Below are 16,469 nucleotides of genomic sequence, written 5' to 3'. Positions count from 1 at the left end.
ATTAACTTGCTGTTAGAAGGAGGTCTAAATGTCTTCAGACTCCAGATCAGACTAAACCACTGCTCAGACCATATTCATAAGTCTTTTATGGGAGAGGGTGTTATGAACTTTAATGATTAACTGAGCGACTGATTTCTGCAATCATTAGAGCCATGTTAACTTGTATCCCCTGCACAGCAGGTGAACTTTTCCTGCTAAAGAGCTGACAAGAAGCGAGTAATGGACTAAATATGTTTCACCTTCTAAAACATTTAAATATGCTTAAGTATGATTACTTATTAACGCAGCTACAGGAGGTAATAAAATAATTAATAATCAGTGATGAACTGAAAAACAGATTGTTGTTCACAGAATGTAATTTGAAGTACACTGTGATTATTTTAGTATTAATCAGCTACACTATCTGTTACAGGAATAAGATGACTACAGGTGACATGACATTTTCAACCTGGCTAGCTTTTCTGCCCCAGACCTTAGAAAGAGGATTTGTCTTGCCTGGCCAAAGGCATCTGAAAACAGCAGGCTGAAATGGAATAAAGTCAGGCAAATATGAATACTGTGGGTGGTGGTAGCGAGCTACTGCTCCTACTAGTGTGACCCAGAGCCCCCAGGCATCAACTTGGGCTTCTCTGGACCTCAGATCAGGCTGTTCAGGTAGTGCAGAGGCTTGGGAGCCTACAGCCACGGCCTTTTCCAGCTGCCAATGGAGTCCTCTGCTCTGGTCAGAGCCGGGGGCCTGGGTAGCCTTTGGGAAGCACCCACAGCCCACCCAGCCTCCATCAAGGCACATGTGTGTGCTCTGGATGCGCTCTGCTCCTGACATCACAAAAAATGGTTCACCCTGAAGTTTACTGGGCTGTGCTTTACAAATAAGTGTTTCAGGCAAGATTTTGACAATCAAACAAAGCAAAATGTGCTTACTGCTGTCAGCTGCAAAGTAGCCCTCAGACTTCCGCCTGCACCTTTATCTGTGAGGAGTTACACATCCTACTGAAACAGAAGGAAAGAGAGTGGAAAAACAGGAGGAAACCCTACATTTGCTTTGAAAACTTGTCCTATTTAAAACGTCTATGTTGCAAAGCAATTCCTGTGTTTATGGCCCAGTTTGGGCATAGGGAGATTGAACCACTGCACAAAGCTGTCCCTGCACTGCTCTCCTGAGGGAAAAGCTGTGAAAACTGGTCTAGAGATAACTATGCATATTGCAGTCTGGCAAGTTCTTCCACAACACACATACTGGAAAATAATAGCATTTTTATTAAATATTCTTGTCTTCAGGCCTCTCTGTTGAGGACCTAACAGCTGAACCTCTAAATTATGTGAACTACTGGTTCTGCCTATGATCTGCTGGAGATTTAGTTCTCTGCACCCACTCATTGTCTAGAAATTTGGGTTGGAAACACTATCCCTCTGACAGGCCACTCTGAAGGTCACCACCACTAATATCTGTAGTACTTGAGAAATGCAAGATATCTGCCACTTGCCAGTCTACAGAAATGTCACTTTAATGACCTCCAAGCAGCTCTAGTCTCCAACATACTTGTATTCTATAATTCAAATCCCAGCAACTGCAATTTCTGTTCCAGCAAACATGTCGCTCCTTCCTCATGCCAGGCAAAGTTCCCCTCTACAGTGTGCCAGAGACTTGATCCTATCAGGGAATAGCAGCAAAGTGTTTTACACTGAGATGCCTGTACCCTGAGCAGAGCCAAACACTCCGAACCATGCAATCTTGCATTATCAAGCAGGCTACATCAATGCCAGGTTACTATCAGCTGCTGGAGTAACCTTTGGCATTACTCATCCCTCCCATCTCTTCAGTCAGATTATGTGGGACTGAGATCAATGATCTTATGCTCCCTAGATCACCAAAGAAAGACTCAGGTTGGATGGAGTTAATAAACTGCTCAACACACCATGCAGATAGTGTTAAGACAAAGAGGGTGAAATGTTGAAGAATGATACATGGACTCTAGTTCATTCAAGATGCTGAGAACACAAATCACTTGCAGTGCTATGGAGAGGTGATTCCAAGTGCAGTATGACAAAGGACACATGGGCTGCAGAGCATGGTCAGCAAGGGAAAGTCCCATCAAAAACATATTTATCATAGTGAGACAGAAAAAAAAGAGATGGGTTTGAACCACCCCATGAGTCTGTAAGACTTCAAACTGGTTGAAATTGGTGGGCTGTTAAGGTTGGTTCTAGTTCCTCTCTGTTGGCAAGGAGGGTATTGAAACAAAGATGTCACAAATGGAAAGATACAAAGGAGAAAGAAGTGACCTGGATCAAAGGGCAAACTTCAGGATTGCTGAAGAGTGGGTTGGACAAAAAGCTAGGCTTTCCTTAGACAGTGCAAAAGGCAAACATGCCTGTCATTTCTAAAATACAAGAAAGAAAATCATCATTATCATATGAACAGAGAGACTTGGAAGATGCTTTTTCATGACCTCCTCTTTGTGAAAAGACGTGAAAAGTACATAAAAAGCCTGGAGCTTTTCACCATGCACTACAGGATTGTTGTCTTAAGGATGAGAAGGATAAAGATCCAGGACTATTCTTCCATGCAAAGTGTGTTCTTTGTTTTCATGTGTCTGAGTGCAGCTACTTGTTTTTGTTGCTTCTTGCCACCCAGGATTTCAGGACAATGTCATACAAGCACAGACACAGAGCTAAATCAGATTTTATGCATAGACAAAGTGTTGCAGGCACAAGTGAGATTGTCTTCCAAAGATCCAAAACATCTTCTATCCTGAGGAACAGACAATACTATTTTGCAGGGAACCCCCGGTAAATGTCAACCTTGCAGACTTCATGTGTTTCCTAGTGATGAAGTCACCATTATTGGTTGTCTCTCCAGATCCTCGTAACAGCTGCTCAGGAAGTGACCTTGTTGGCTCCAGAGATGGCCATTCCAATGGTTGGGAAGAATGGATGGGATGGGATGGGATGGATGGATGGATGGATGGATGGATGGATGGATGGATGGATGGATGGATGGATGGATGGATGGATGGATATCACTCTGTCCAGACACAGACCTTCTGTCCTGAAGTATATCTTTTTAACAAGATATTTTGAGGATTCTGGAGATAGGGAGCTTTGCTAGCTCAAATTACTGCCATCTCCCAACTTTTACCTGATGATGTATTTTAAAAATAATCTTTACTAACAAGTTTTCCACATTGGATCCAGATACCTCTCTCCAATTTGATCTGCACCTCTAGGCTGGTTGCAGCCACTCTGCCATACAAGAGGAGAGGATACCCTTCATCCAGAATTAAAGACTACTGGTGGCAGGCAGGAAGGGCTTCGAAAATCTTTGGGTCCAAGAAGCATTAGTCAAATCTTATCAGAGTGTGCGCTAAAGGGAGTTTTTGGTGATATCCATGGTGAAATCTGCCTACCTTTCATTAGAGGAGAACTGCAGAGACTGTGCAGAGTAACTCCCAGCTAGAACCAGAACCCATCTGTGGCTATAGCCAGAACACCATGATCATTTATGATGCAGAGATCAGCGATTCACTGAGATCAGCCCATCATGTTAGATTCTACCTTTAATATGCTCTCTTCCCATCTAAACTGATGGACTGGCTGAAGGGGAGAAAGAATGAATGGAACCAGCCCCAAGAGAGTGAACACACTGGGAATGTCTGTCAGCAACCACCAACTTTTGCAAGATAGTGATTTCTTTCAAATGGGATTGGAAGCATTGCTGCTGTCTACATTTGAGGTGAGGGAAGGGCTGATGCTTATTGATTTTTTTTTTTCATGTTCATGCAAGGAAACAATCAAAGCTGGAGTGAAGATCTTTGCCATCACATCAATAAAAAGCATTCTTTTTGGCTGGGGAGAAGGCTCTCCAGAGACCAGGGCTCAGGCTGGGCTTGTCACTGGTAGTTTTACTCCTGGTACAAGCACTTAAAATGCCAATAGTTACTCTTCTGCCTCCTCTTTCTTTTGCGGTTTCAACAACCTGGCTTGTCAATTGTTTCAAGAAGAGCTGATTAAAGGCTGAAACTGAGCCAATGAGGCACCTTCATTGTGTAGCAAATTCACTGCTTGGAAATATTAAATGGAATAAAGATGAAAAACAAATACAGTGACACATCGTATTCCCAAGCTCCCTGAAAGCCCACCACTCTTCAGGGAACTCTCTGAGCTCCAGAGGCTGGGAGTGGGTTAGCCTTCTAATAAAAATCAGTGTTAGCTTGAAAAAACATCCACGAATTCGGAGTCCTTCCTGATTCTCCAGCCTGATATCAATTGCAGCAAACTCACATAAAGCACTCTCTCTGAAACATTTCTGGTCCTGCTTTGTTTTCTTGTTCGATTACCATGTACACAAACATTGTGCATGCTCTTACCCTATTGTTTCAGCACTGTTAGTCTTGCAGTGCTGGATCAATGAATAAATTGAGGAGCATGCTTCTTCCATGACAGACTGAAGCTCTTGAGCCTTTGCTGGTTTTCTGGCTGCACCCAGTTCACGTAATTGCCCAAGGCTGTGTGAATCCTGACTTTGTGCTGATTTTCCCAACCCTGAAAGGGACATGGTTGCTTTGAGGACCTGTTCTGATCCTTTCCTCATGCCAATGACCCAGGGAAGGCTTCTCTCATCTCTAGAGGCGAGATTAGAGTTATTGTTCATGATGGAAGTGGAAGACCATCAACTGGCCTCCTCTGGAGCCTTTCTGCCCTGAGTCTGTTGCTCAGACCACAGCTGCAAAAGCAGATAGAGAGAGTCCAAGAAACACATGAGGGAGGCATTCAACACCCAGTGATGGCTGTGATTCTCCATAAGGCCTCTGTTCTCCTGCTTTGACCTCCATACCAGAGAGATGACTGGCTGTTGTCTTCCCAAAAGTTACTGCAATTCTGCCACGTATTTACACACAGCATCACAACAATTTTAAACAACACATTAAAATGCAAAGGAGAAAAATATAAAGGCTCCAGAACCAAGAACAAGGACAAAGCTGATTTTCAAATTGATTCAATAAATATAAACAAGGAGCAGCGTGCTACAGTAAGCGATTTTTCTGCGCAGACGAGATTAAATCAGTTAGGAGGGAGGGGACATGAGCAGGGGTAGCGGTGGCTGTCAGGAAGAAAGCTGCCAGAGAGGCTGATCCCGAGTGAGAAGGGAAACTGTGTGTGATGCCAGGCCCTAATTTACTGCCAGTTGCCATTTCTGATTGCTTGCTTCCCACCCACTCTCCTTGCCCAAGCTTACAAAGCAGCAGCTGCCAGCAGCTGTGGGCAACAGCACGAGCGTTAGATGTCCCCATGGCTGCACCATGCTTGCCCATGCCAGGGGATACTAGCCACAGGGGACACAGTGGAGCGGGACCGTCTTCATTGGCGTGGCATATTTGGGTTTGTGTGGCATGCTAGGAACATGGAGCAGGGCATTTATGAGTTGGAGGGGGAAGAAAGGAGGGAGGAGACCACTGGCAGAGCAAGACCAAAACATGCACGCATTCACATTTCCACCGGCAAATGGTCGTGCAGAAAAACAGAGGAAAAAGTGAGCAGTCATGCCTGGGTGTTCTCCAGCTAAGCACAGCAACCAGCCCTCCAAGCTTGTCCTCCCTTGGCCCTCAAGAACCGCTCCAGTCGAGACCTGAGCTGGGGACCCCAGTAAGTAGCATCCAGCCACCCGGAGTGCTGCAGGGCTGCATGTTACCCACTCCTGGCCCCGGCGCAGGTCTCTTGTGCAGCGTTTCTTCACCACCCCCTCCTCCCCGGCCTTGGCCACAGAGCTGACCTTCATCTCTTGGGCCTCCAGCACCTTCTTGCCATCCCAAGCCCAGCTGCGCTTGGTAAAGTAGTTGACGGTGGCAAATTCGATCAGCGCAGAAAACACAAAGGCGTAACAGACGGCTATGAACCAGTCCATGGCCGTCGCGTACGCCACTTTAGGTAACGAGTTTCTTGCGCTGATGCTTAGTGTTGTCATGGTGAGGACGGTGGTGACACCTGTGGAAACACAGCAGGAGACAATGATGGTGTGAGACCACACACTCGTACCCACTCAGCTTCTCCTCAAACCACACAATTGGCATTTCCATCATGTAAATTTAGGAGCCATTCTCTAAGCCATGTGGCCCACATTCCCACTATAATTAAGGGAGCCTTACCCAGCACAAGGTCTGTGGTGCAATTCATAGAATAACTTAACAGTCCAGGTTGGAAGGGAAATCAGCTTGTCCAACCCCTGCTCGAATAAGGGCCAACTTCAGGTTGGTCAGGGCCTTCTCTGGTTCAGTTTTGTGTATCTTCAATTCATATAATCAGTGGCAAACAGCTGCATTAGGATGAGATTAATCTTCCCCAAACTCCATTGACTAGATCTCTGCTCAATATAAAAGAGTCCTAGCTTACAGGTAGGCACCCGCATTTAATTCCTCATCTGCTAGTAGGGTAAGTTGTATGATGCTAGACCCAGCTCTCTCATGTAGAAAATGCCATGGAGAAGCCTTTGGTTGCTTTTGCAATAAAATAAAAATAACAAAATAACAGTAAGAAGGTCAGCTAGATGGTTGGGAACTCCATGGAGGACCAGAAACTTGCCACTCATCCAGTGTGGTTCTCTCAACATTTTGGAAATAGCGTCTGGACGGAAACCTGGGATCCTGGGTCCTGCTGGCATGGCCAGGCACCCGCCAGTGGCTCAAGCTGCTAGAATGAGTGTCACAATGATTTATCTTTTAAAAATGATCTGTTGCAAAACGCTTTTTAAAGCTTTTTTCATTAAGGCAAGCAACCATTGCTATCCATTTACCCCAATAATGTGCTTTTCAATTAAAAATGGATTAAAAACATTATAAAAATATTGACTAATTTTCACTTCCCTTAAGCCATACTCCTGGTAATTGAAGAGTTTCAATAATACTGTTGACAATACTTTCTGAGGGGCAAAAAAAAGGAATAAACAATTGGAGTTCTCATTATTTTCTTAATAGGAAAGCAAGGCAATTTGGGAGCAAAGACATTTTTCACAAAGGTAGCTTTTAATTTTTCAGTCAGCTCTTTCCTCCTCGATCTGAGCTGCTACTCGAGGAAACACATCTAATTGCAAATCTCAGGATAACAGGAGGGAATCAAATATCCTCAGAGAAGGGCTCACCCCCATTGTCAGGAATGCAGAGGCACTCCAGAACCAGTGCAGATGTAAGAGCCCACGTGGGGCATGGGCAGACATGGGGTCCAGCCGTGGACTCTGTGGGGTTTAGTTGCAAATGAGTCACAGACAGATGAGTGAGGAAAGTTCACTGATGACTCTCTATATGCCTGGTCCTATATGGTCCTATTTTCCACGTGATTTCTGTCTGAACCCCCCTCTTTTCCATTCTCTTGGATGAAAACATCAAAAAGTGGGTGTTAAGGGGCTGTACCCCCTCTTTGTCACTGTTATCACTGTTCGATGCTGCTCATGCAGTCTGGATCGGGCAAACCAGTTTGGTCATACTATCTGCTCAGCTCCTCACAGCTGCACTCCACCTTGGGGATCGCCGTAGGATTTGCCTCACCAGGGAAGGCAACCTGATGCTAACAGGGAGAAGCTGGGGTCAACTGTAAATTTTAAAGCTTGTTCATGACCTACATTTCACAAGCCCCAGTGAACACAAAAACCATGATTCCTTTCTAGTTCATTTAGGATGGTGCAGAACCACCTGTGACCCTCCCTGCATCCCATTCTAGTCCACAGCATGGGAACAAGGTCCAGGCCTGAAGAGAAGTTCCGGAAAGGAGGATATCAGCCTTCATGGGTTTGTGGGAGTATTTCTATCACAACTCTTCCTACAGAGAAAATACTTCATGATCTTTGAAACCACACCACTTTCTGTCTTACTCAAAACCACGCGTAGGTAGTACCATGTATCCCCTCTCTGCTTGGTGTCTTTTGTCCAATATACTCTCTGTTAAGTGGTATCTGCTGGGCATTGTTATTTCCAGGAAATACAATCCTGCAGCATCACACCTTGTCTGTGAACACGTGTATGTAGATCCTGAACTAAAGGTCTTGGTAGGAAAGCACAAAGCAATTCTGTTATTAAATGTTTGTAAAAGCTATTAATATATGTGCAATGCCAGCCTGACACTTTGCCTTTGAAACAAGATCTGAAACCAGCTGAAGAAAATAATAACAGTATGTTTATCATGCCGTTATACTGCCTCAGCCCAGGAACTAGTTATGTGGAGCTCTGACCAGGGGCACATCAGCAATTTCAAACGAAGAGCTTTAAATGCTTCCCCATGTACTTATCCTCTCCTTAACTCAAAAGCCAATATAGATAAGCAGACACAGCCAAATGCATATAATTAGATGATCAATACCTTGATTACTGTTAATATTTATGGCTTGGCTGGTAGCAGAAACATGGACAGAAGTATTTTTTCAGTGATTCAGTGGAAGCAGGGGCACTGGGAAGACACTGAGAGCTATTCTGGGAAAGGGCCAGCAGCTTCACTGGCACTGGTCAAGATCTGGAGAAGACCAGCTCTGATGCTCAGTCTATTTCCTGCCATTTGTGGTGCCTTTGTCCCCCAACCTGAGAAAGATGCCCCTGTGCTCCCAGACTCACCAAAAACCGTTCGGGCAGGAACAGACTCCCTGTTAAGCCAGAAGGAGACCTGGGACAGGATGACCGTCATAATGCAGGGTAGGTAGGTCTGGATCACAAAGTACCCGATCTTCCTCTTGAGGTGGAAGTGTGTGGTCATGACGACATACTCCCCTGAAGAGACAGCCGGTTAGAGACACTGAGCTGCCAGTGCTTTCCAGGATGGGGCCAACTGACCACCAATCCATCTCTAAAACACTGAAGATCTATCTGTCCTGAACAAATCTTCACGTTCTTAGATGGAATTGCAGTGTGTGTGTCCTATTGCTACCGGCTGGCATGCCCTGGTACCTTACAGTACTGCAGGCCACCCTAGCAGCCGTGCGAAGGAGGGATGCGTGCTGCAGCACACCGTCGGCACTGACTTTGCACGTCCTGCACACACACGCCCCACTACTGTGCCACGCCAGGCACGTGCCCCAGTGTACCCTGGGTGACTTCCACATAGCATCCGTCCTTTTAAAACACTTCTCTGGAGACTTCATTAGTTCACTAGAAAACAGCTGTGGGACAAAGACAAATCAATGCCAATAAACAACAGGGCAATAAGCTTTTCCTGTTTCACCCCAGGTACCAGACATCTCTGGGGGTGTCTCCTGACCCAGCTCCCATCTCTTTTCTGCTCCAGCCCAGGAAGACATGTTGTGGATAAGATCCTTTAAGCCTAGAGGGACTCTAACAGTGTTTCAGTAGGATTTCAGGACAAAGGATTTTATTTTCTCTGATGATCCTGAAAACATTCCACCTTTCCTCTCTGTAACCATGTCAAAACTCAGGGCAAGTTCTGTTGTTAAAGGTCTGGGCTGTAAACCAAATAAGCAGTTGTCCCTATTTTCCTTCAATACCCTATTCCTCCACTCAAAGCTTTGGATATTTTGTTGGATTATCATGCCTTTTTGTTGTGAGCATGGCTTTGCTAAATCACTGCACACAGGAGCCTTTAGCAGCTTTCTTGCCACTTCAGGTATTCATCTGTATATTTTACTAGAACTTAAGTAGAGAGATGGGCCAGATATTATGACATTTAGTTCCCTGGACTCCCCACATTTCCCCAAGGGAGGTGCTAAGAGTTGTAACAGACAGACACTATTAAAATCAAGTGCACCAGAGAGGAAATATCCTCAAATGAGAGAACTACTGGTGCACACAGAAGGGAAAAAACAAAAACAAACAAACAAAAAAAACCCAAACAAAAACAAACAAACAAACAAACAAAACAAAACAAAACAACAAAAAAAAAAAACACAAAAAAACAAAACCAAACCACAACCAAAAAAAAAAACCACAAAGAAAAGAAAAAAAGAAGGATGAGACATGCACATGAGATAACAGAAACTATCAGTACCTGGATTCAGAGGGGAAGGGAGGACCAGCAGATGGGAGAGAAAGATGATTAATATTGGTCATTAATCAGAGGAAACATTTGTTTGGGATAATCTTCTATTAGCTGTGATAATATTTGTATAAGAAGATGCAGTGAAAATCAAACTGAACATTATGTTCCATTCACCTCCCCTGCCCGCAGTGCTCTCCCTGCGGGACTGGAAAGGGATCCAAGACAAATGAATCGGCAGTACCAAGAACCAGCTGGGCAAGGTGGGGCAAATTTTCCACACAACAGATCATTTTTAGATGCTAGAAATCAGTTTTCTAGAGGGTATGTGTGATAAGGCTCTTTCAGTGGAAACCACTGAAAGTTAAAACCTTCACTGCCTCTTGGTGACTGCTCCAGATGTCCCCAGCCATATTTTCCAACAGCACATGGCTTGGGAAGTCCTGTGGTGCTCACTGACCACAGGTACTGCCTCTATAATTATGCCAGATCATGGCATTCAGAGCCCATGGGTCCATCTCATCTGACAGTGTGCTCAGTCCATGCATCGCATCGTGGTCTCACGAGTACCTGTGCTGGATCGAACCATCTCGGTCCCAACAACATGGCCCAGAAGGTCATACTGGTTCAGGCGAGATCCACCCTTCGCTACTTCCACTGATTTATCCTTCCCCAGTGTCCAGGTGTAGATCACCTCTGTCTTTGTGTAGGCATCTGTAGAGGAGAAAGAAAAATGAGGTTTGTGCTTCCGCCTGACCTAAAATATACCAGAATTAGCCTGTAGCCAAATTAATCCTTGCTGTGCATTCCTCAGAGCCACATCACTAAGCACAGTCAAGCACGGCCAGAGACCAAGGCAGTTCAGCAACTGTTAAATCAAATGAGCAAAAAGGAACTGGGGTTTTCGGGAGGGAGCTGGAAGAGTGGGCAGAGCACTGTCATTGAGAGACATGCTGTCCCCTTGATGTGCTGACTCCGCAAGGGCTGACTCCAAGCAGAGACACAGTAGGAAGGCAGCCAGATGGGGCAGCGGGACAGCCACAGCCCCGCCATGCCAGGGACCAGAAGAGTCATGCTGGCAGCAGCTGCTGAGAAAGGCTAAATGCAAATGGGGTTGAATTTTAGGCTAAGGAGAAAAAGTGAAAAATCTTTACCCTCACTTAGGAGCAACCCTCTCAGCTTCGGAGGTGGTGTGCCCTCCCACCAAGATGCTTTCTCCCCTGCATGACCCTGTGTTTGCTAGCCTCGAGGCCAACCTGCCAGGCAGCAAAGGAGGGCAGTGCTGAGAAGAGCCTGCCTGCACATGGCAAGAGAAACAGCCCAGTGCCACTGGGCTGCTGCGTGGGGTAGTGCCAGGCTCAGGGCCAGGGCATCCTTCCAGGAGCTTGAAAGCTCCCCTCTTTATCCCACCTGCCCAACTCCCCATATGCAAACACCTCTCTCTAACAAAGAGTCACCATCACCTTCACAAGTCTTTGTCACCAAGCCCCTGCTTGTCCTCAGAGCCACTCCCTTTCTCAACAGGGCCTGCATGCTCTTGGTTTTGCCAGTCCTATGGTATCCAGAAATTGAGTCTCTCCAGACTACTAGGAGCTACTTCTCCCCATACCCTGTCCATACCCACTCTGCACCAATTTTTTAGTTCACTAGAACAAGTTTTTAATTAATTTTTACCTCTAGCTTCTCCAATTAAGACATTAAAGAATTATTTGGCTAGGGTCAGGTCTACTACAGAAATGTCTCAGCTCCTGCTCTGTGGAAGACTGTGTCCTGGGACAACCGAATTTCTCTGATCTTTTTAAAACAACCACTCTTATCCCTGCACTGTAGGTTTTGGCAAACCTGCTAAATACTAAGCAGGCACTATGCAAAGTGTGGGGAGTGGTTTTGATGATCAGCCAATGTTTCTTAGCATACCAGCGTGCTGCCTAAGCACTTCTGATGCAAGCTGGCACTTCTCTCATTTGATGTGCACCACTGTTTTTCCAACCCTTCCTTCCAGCTCTCAACAAGCTTCTGGAGACCTCCATCCTCCAGACTTAGGTTTGTACAGCTCTGCCAATGCTCTTCCACCTTGCTGGTCAGCAGCTTCTGCTCTAGCAGCCATGGTTCACCCACTGCCATTCTCAGTCTACAAAGCAAACTTGCCCCCAGTTTCATTGTCATCATCCCTGGAGACGCAGTTGTCTACATAACTGGTCTGGGACAGAAGTGTATCTGGTGTCACATAAGCATGGCATGGATGCTTGGAATATATTTAATGTCATGAAGCTGTTTTGGTTCTGCTCAATACCTCATTTGCAATGCAGTCTAGTCCAACTCAAACATGGACACTTAGTGGAGCTGGTAACTTCAGCAACATCTTCTGCTAGCCTAGTCTCAGACAGCTGCTGTACAAATGTCCTATGACTGGCTTAGAAACAGTTGTTCCCTGATGCGTACAACCATCTTCTAGAGAGCACAGTGATAGGTAAAGCCATCACCTTCACTGCACTTGGTCCAAGGAATGATGCAGGTGGGCAGCTGAAGCTATCTGAAATGCATGATGCCTTTACTTCTCCTGCAAGCACTTTGCCTTCCCTCTTTGGGTGGCTGCCATGGTGGCACAGGACAGGAGACCGCTGATGAGCCATTCAGGATGTGGGCATCGCTGGAAGGTGGTCACTGAGGCAGATTTGCCTATCCTTTGAACAGCACATGTCTGGCCTTGGAATTGTCCTTCTACTTACAAATCTGTTCCACTCTAAGCTTCTTGCAAATGAGCAGCTTCCAGCTGTCAACAGCTATTTGGTGCAAACATTAGTTTAATCCTACTCCAACACAAGATGCTATGTGGATGGGTGCTTTAGAAAGAGCCATAGTAACGTTTATCAGGGACAGCTCTCTGAGCTGCTTGTATCAAAACTCCCATCACTGAGAGTCCAGATCAGTAAAAATACCCAGAAGAACCCCAAAGGGTGTTCCAGCAGAAATAATTCCAGCACATTAATTTCTTTTCTTCACCAAGAAACATAATAAGCAATTAGATGTGGAGTAATCTGCCTTCCTTCAAGTCTTGTAATAATCCCAGAGTTTAGGCCTGAGGTATGAGATTTTATATCCTTCCTTACAAGGTCAATTAACATTAATAATTTACCCTTCTCTAAGGCTTGCTATTTTACTGGCCTTAGTTATGTCTTGTGGCAATGAGTTCTACATTTAATTAGGTGCTGCCTAAGAAATAACTTTATTTTAGTAGTTTTGAGTAATCCATTTTCATGGATGCATTTTGTCATGAGGCAAAGGAGCAGATGCATGTGATAAACATGAATTCTTCTGGTGTCAATCAAACTTTTCAACTTTCTCCTTAGTTATCTCCCAAATGGCTACAGGAAGGAAGTATCAGTTTAGAAAGGTTGTGTTTTCTCCATTTTCTTAGAGTCCAAAAGGGAGATTACTAGTGGGGGCTCATTCTTTTGTTGGAGGTGGGTAATTCTTCCATCAAATGCAAATATAGACTGAGTGTGGTGCTCAGTTCATTGGTCCTGGAGGAGACTCCAGACAGAGCAGGACTAGGGAATTTATTTCCACATTATGGTGAACCAGTGGCTTGAAATTTGGTTCCCACTCACTTTAGGAACAAAACACAAGGAAATTTAACTTACGTATAGGAGAGAAGAGGTAATTTATTTCTAGGCAGGATATGGGAAGCCCAGGCAGATGAGCAGCTGCAAGCCTGGGAAGCTGGGAGCAGCTTTCAACTCACCAGCAGCCTGCAGATCTTCCCTAAACCCGGACCTTCTGGCGTTGGGACCATGATTCCAAGAGTTTCCAAGACTTTTACTTGAGAGCAGCCTGCCTGACAGATTGAAGAGGAGCAAGGGGTTTGAAAGCTCCACTAGAGCATGGAGCCAGAGCAACCAGAGGTTTCAGGCTCTCCCCAGGTTAGCAGGAATGATGTAGAGAAGCTGAACAAGACACACAGCAGCAGACACCACTGCTATCTTCCCAAATCCCCACAGGATCACCTTGTGATGAAGCAAAACATCTTTGGGTTTTCCACCAATGCTGGTCCTGCTGAGGCAGTGCTGAAGGGGCAGCACTGCCCACTGAAGTCAGAGAAGGCAATGAGAAGGTGCACTTCCCACTTCCCTAATAAACTTACAGCAAAACCATAGGCTCATGCTGTGAGCCTGAATTGACCACAGACTGGCTTGCTGCCCATTTCTGATGATGGTAGGAATTGCATGTATGAGACACCAGAAACAGATTTTTGGCCACATTATCATTAGCAGTAATTAATAACACTGTTAATAAAATCCTGGAAAACACCAGCCACACAAAGGACTGTTCTTTAGCTCTGTACCCACCTCCTTGCAGAGGATGACCAGGGTACTTACAGCTCCCAAATTTCAGTGGGCAGGCGTGCACATCCATTGGGAAGTCCTCCAGGTGCATGGGGCACTCTGCATGAATCGTTAGCCTACAAGACAAAACACAGGGCATGATCAGAAACATATGGCTGTGGAGGCTCCCACCTGGCCCTTCTGCCACAGCATCTTTGCCCTGCATCCATCAAAGGCAACAAAGGCCTCAATGTGGTCACTAACCTCTGGGTCTCTGGGCAGAAGGCCATCAACTGTGGAGAGAACAGCAGGCACACAGGTCTGGCAACCTTTCCCATTGTATAAACTCAACCCTATTGACTGAGTTCATCTTTATCCACTCAGTGCAATCAGAAAATCTGTCAAAGCCCAATGTTTCTGTTTGCTTATGCACTGTGCACAAAGAGCTTGTTAATGCCTGGCGCCAGGGGACATCTCACAGACCATGCTGGAAAGCAGAAGGAAATAGCTTCCAGGGAACATGGTCTGTTCTTCCTGGCGATCTGGAAGGATCCAAGGGCTGGCAGGTTGTTCAGTCAGGAGGCCACAGCACTACTGGGCTTGCTGAACAAAGTCAGTCAGAACCATGAAGTCGCAGGTGTTGCACCAGCATACAACACAACCCTCTGCATGTAAGAGACCTCGCCCCACCTCCCCCAGCTCTTCCCTCGCTGGTGGCACTGCAGAGGATGCTGTGCACAGACACAGAACTGCATGTCCTGGGGCTGTGTGTGGGGGGGGGGGGGGGTGCAAGACAACTTGTGAGCTTTATGCATCCACCAAATCCCAGTAGGATACTTTGTCAGAAAGCTGTTTTGTGAGGGAGGCACAACCATAAAAGCAGTGTGCTGCAGAACATGGGACCAGGCATAAAAGGATCCATTATAAAAACCTAAAAAAGGTAGCTCCAAGCTCGTGTTCCTTCCTGAAGTATTGCGAAGCCTGCAGCCCAGGAGGGGGAGCCAGGACAGACAGCTTCCCTGGAGACATCTAATACAATCTTCTCGGAGGGAACCATTTGTAGAAAAAATGACCCATTTCTGATAGCTTGGCAAAATAACAAATAAACCATGACAGAAGCAACAGGTGGATGGATGCAAAGGGCAAGTGCACAGACCTAAGGCTGAAGGTGGCTTGTGGAAAACTCAGGTCAAGGAGCACAGTGGAAAGCTTCTATTGAAATATTTTCCTTCAGCTGGAAAAATGCTTAGGTAAGTTATTTTTCACAGAAAATATTGAGGCTTAGTCAAATGCAAAACAAACCTTGAGAAAAATAAAGGGTTCAGATTTTCTTTGCTTTTAGCAAACAAGAAAAAAAAATAAGGAAAGGAAAGAAAATTAAAATAACGGTTATTTCTTTCAGGTGGACACACCTTATATGATTCTACAAAAAAAAAAAAAAAAAAAAAAGAGGACTGTTTTTAAAACTTGGCATAAAATATTTGGTGGACAAAACCAAGCACTTCACTCTCTAAAAACCTCTGTGGGGGAAACAAAGCAGAAGCATTGTGGCTTGGAGGTGGCAGAGGATCTCTGAGGCTGCAGTGATGGTGGCTGCCGGCAACAGATGGTGCTGTGGCAGGCAGACACCAGCACAAATGAGGGATGGAGCAGCAGCAAATTTCCACAAAACTGCTCCGTGTCGGCTGCAAGGGCAGCCCAGGCTGCACTGGAAACTGCTGGCTGTGAATTTTGCTCTGACAGATGAGGAAATGGACCTTGCGATTTCAGACCCACATCCAGCCTCATCTGCTTCTTTTAGAGGGTCTAGGAAAACTGGCATCCTGCAAGAGACAGGCAGAAGCATTAAATCAAGAAGTGGAGGAGCAGAGATGTGACTTTGATGGGGCAGGGCTGGGTGGCCAAAACCCTCCTGCATGACCCAGAGCCCCCTCAGCACCCACAGCAGAGGTTTAAATCCCAGTTTAACCAGCCTTTGGGAATGTCTGGGAGGTGGCAATGGTCACTTGGGTTGCAGTGCCGCAGAGCAGATTGCACCATGGGGAAGTCTACGCCTTATTTGTGTACCAGCTAGCAAAGGAAAGCAGTGAGTTTCCTGCAGATGTTCTGAACGCAGCCCCACAGTGTTTCAGTGGTACCTCTCTGCTCCTTAATGCAACAGCAGCTCACATTCATTTCTGC

The 16,469-nt window shown here is 45.7% G+C and overlaps 1 protein-coding gene across 1 annotated transcript in view; it reads right to left on the bottom strand.

The window, feature by feature from the left end:
* Window positions 1–16,469, bottom strand: part of GABRA3 (gamma-aminobutyric acid type A receptor subunit alpha3) — a gene marked incomplete at its 5' end in the record, with an annotated part of 77,637 nt that overhangs the window by 10,535 nt on the left and 50,633 nt on the right. The window contains 4 exons of the mRNA XM_042807206.1: window positions 5,771–5,982; window positions 8,592–8,744; window positions 10,534–10,677; window positions 14,343–14,425. Coding sequence (XP_042663140.1) covers window positions 5,771–5,982; window positions 8,592–8,744; window positions 10,534–10,677; window positions 14,343–14,425 — 592 coding nt within the window. The remainder of the gene's footprint in view (window positions 1–5,770; window positions 5,983–8,591; window positions 8,745–10,533; window positions 10,678–14,342; window positions 14,426–16,469) is intronic.

Source organism: Tyto alba, unplaced genomic scaffold (genome assembly GCF_018691265.1).
Source record: "Tyto alba isolate M040663 unplaced genomic scaffold, T.alba_DEE_v4.0 Super-Scaffold_5, whole genome shotgun sequence".
NCBI lineage: Eukaryota > Metazoa > Chordata > Aves > Strigiformes > Tytonidae > Tyto > Tyto alba.
Note: the sequence above shows the minus strand (reverse complement) of the source record. Positions and strands in the feature narration are given on the sequence as shown.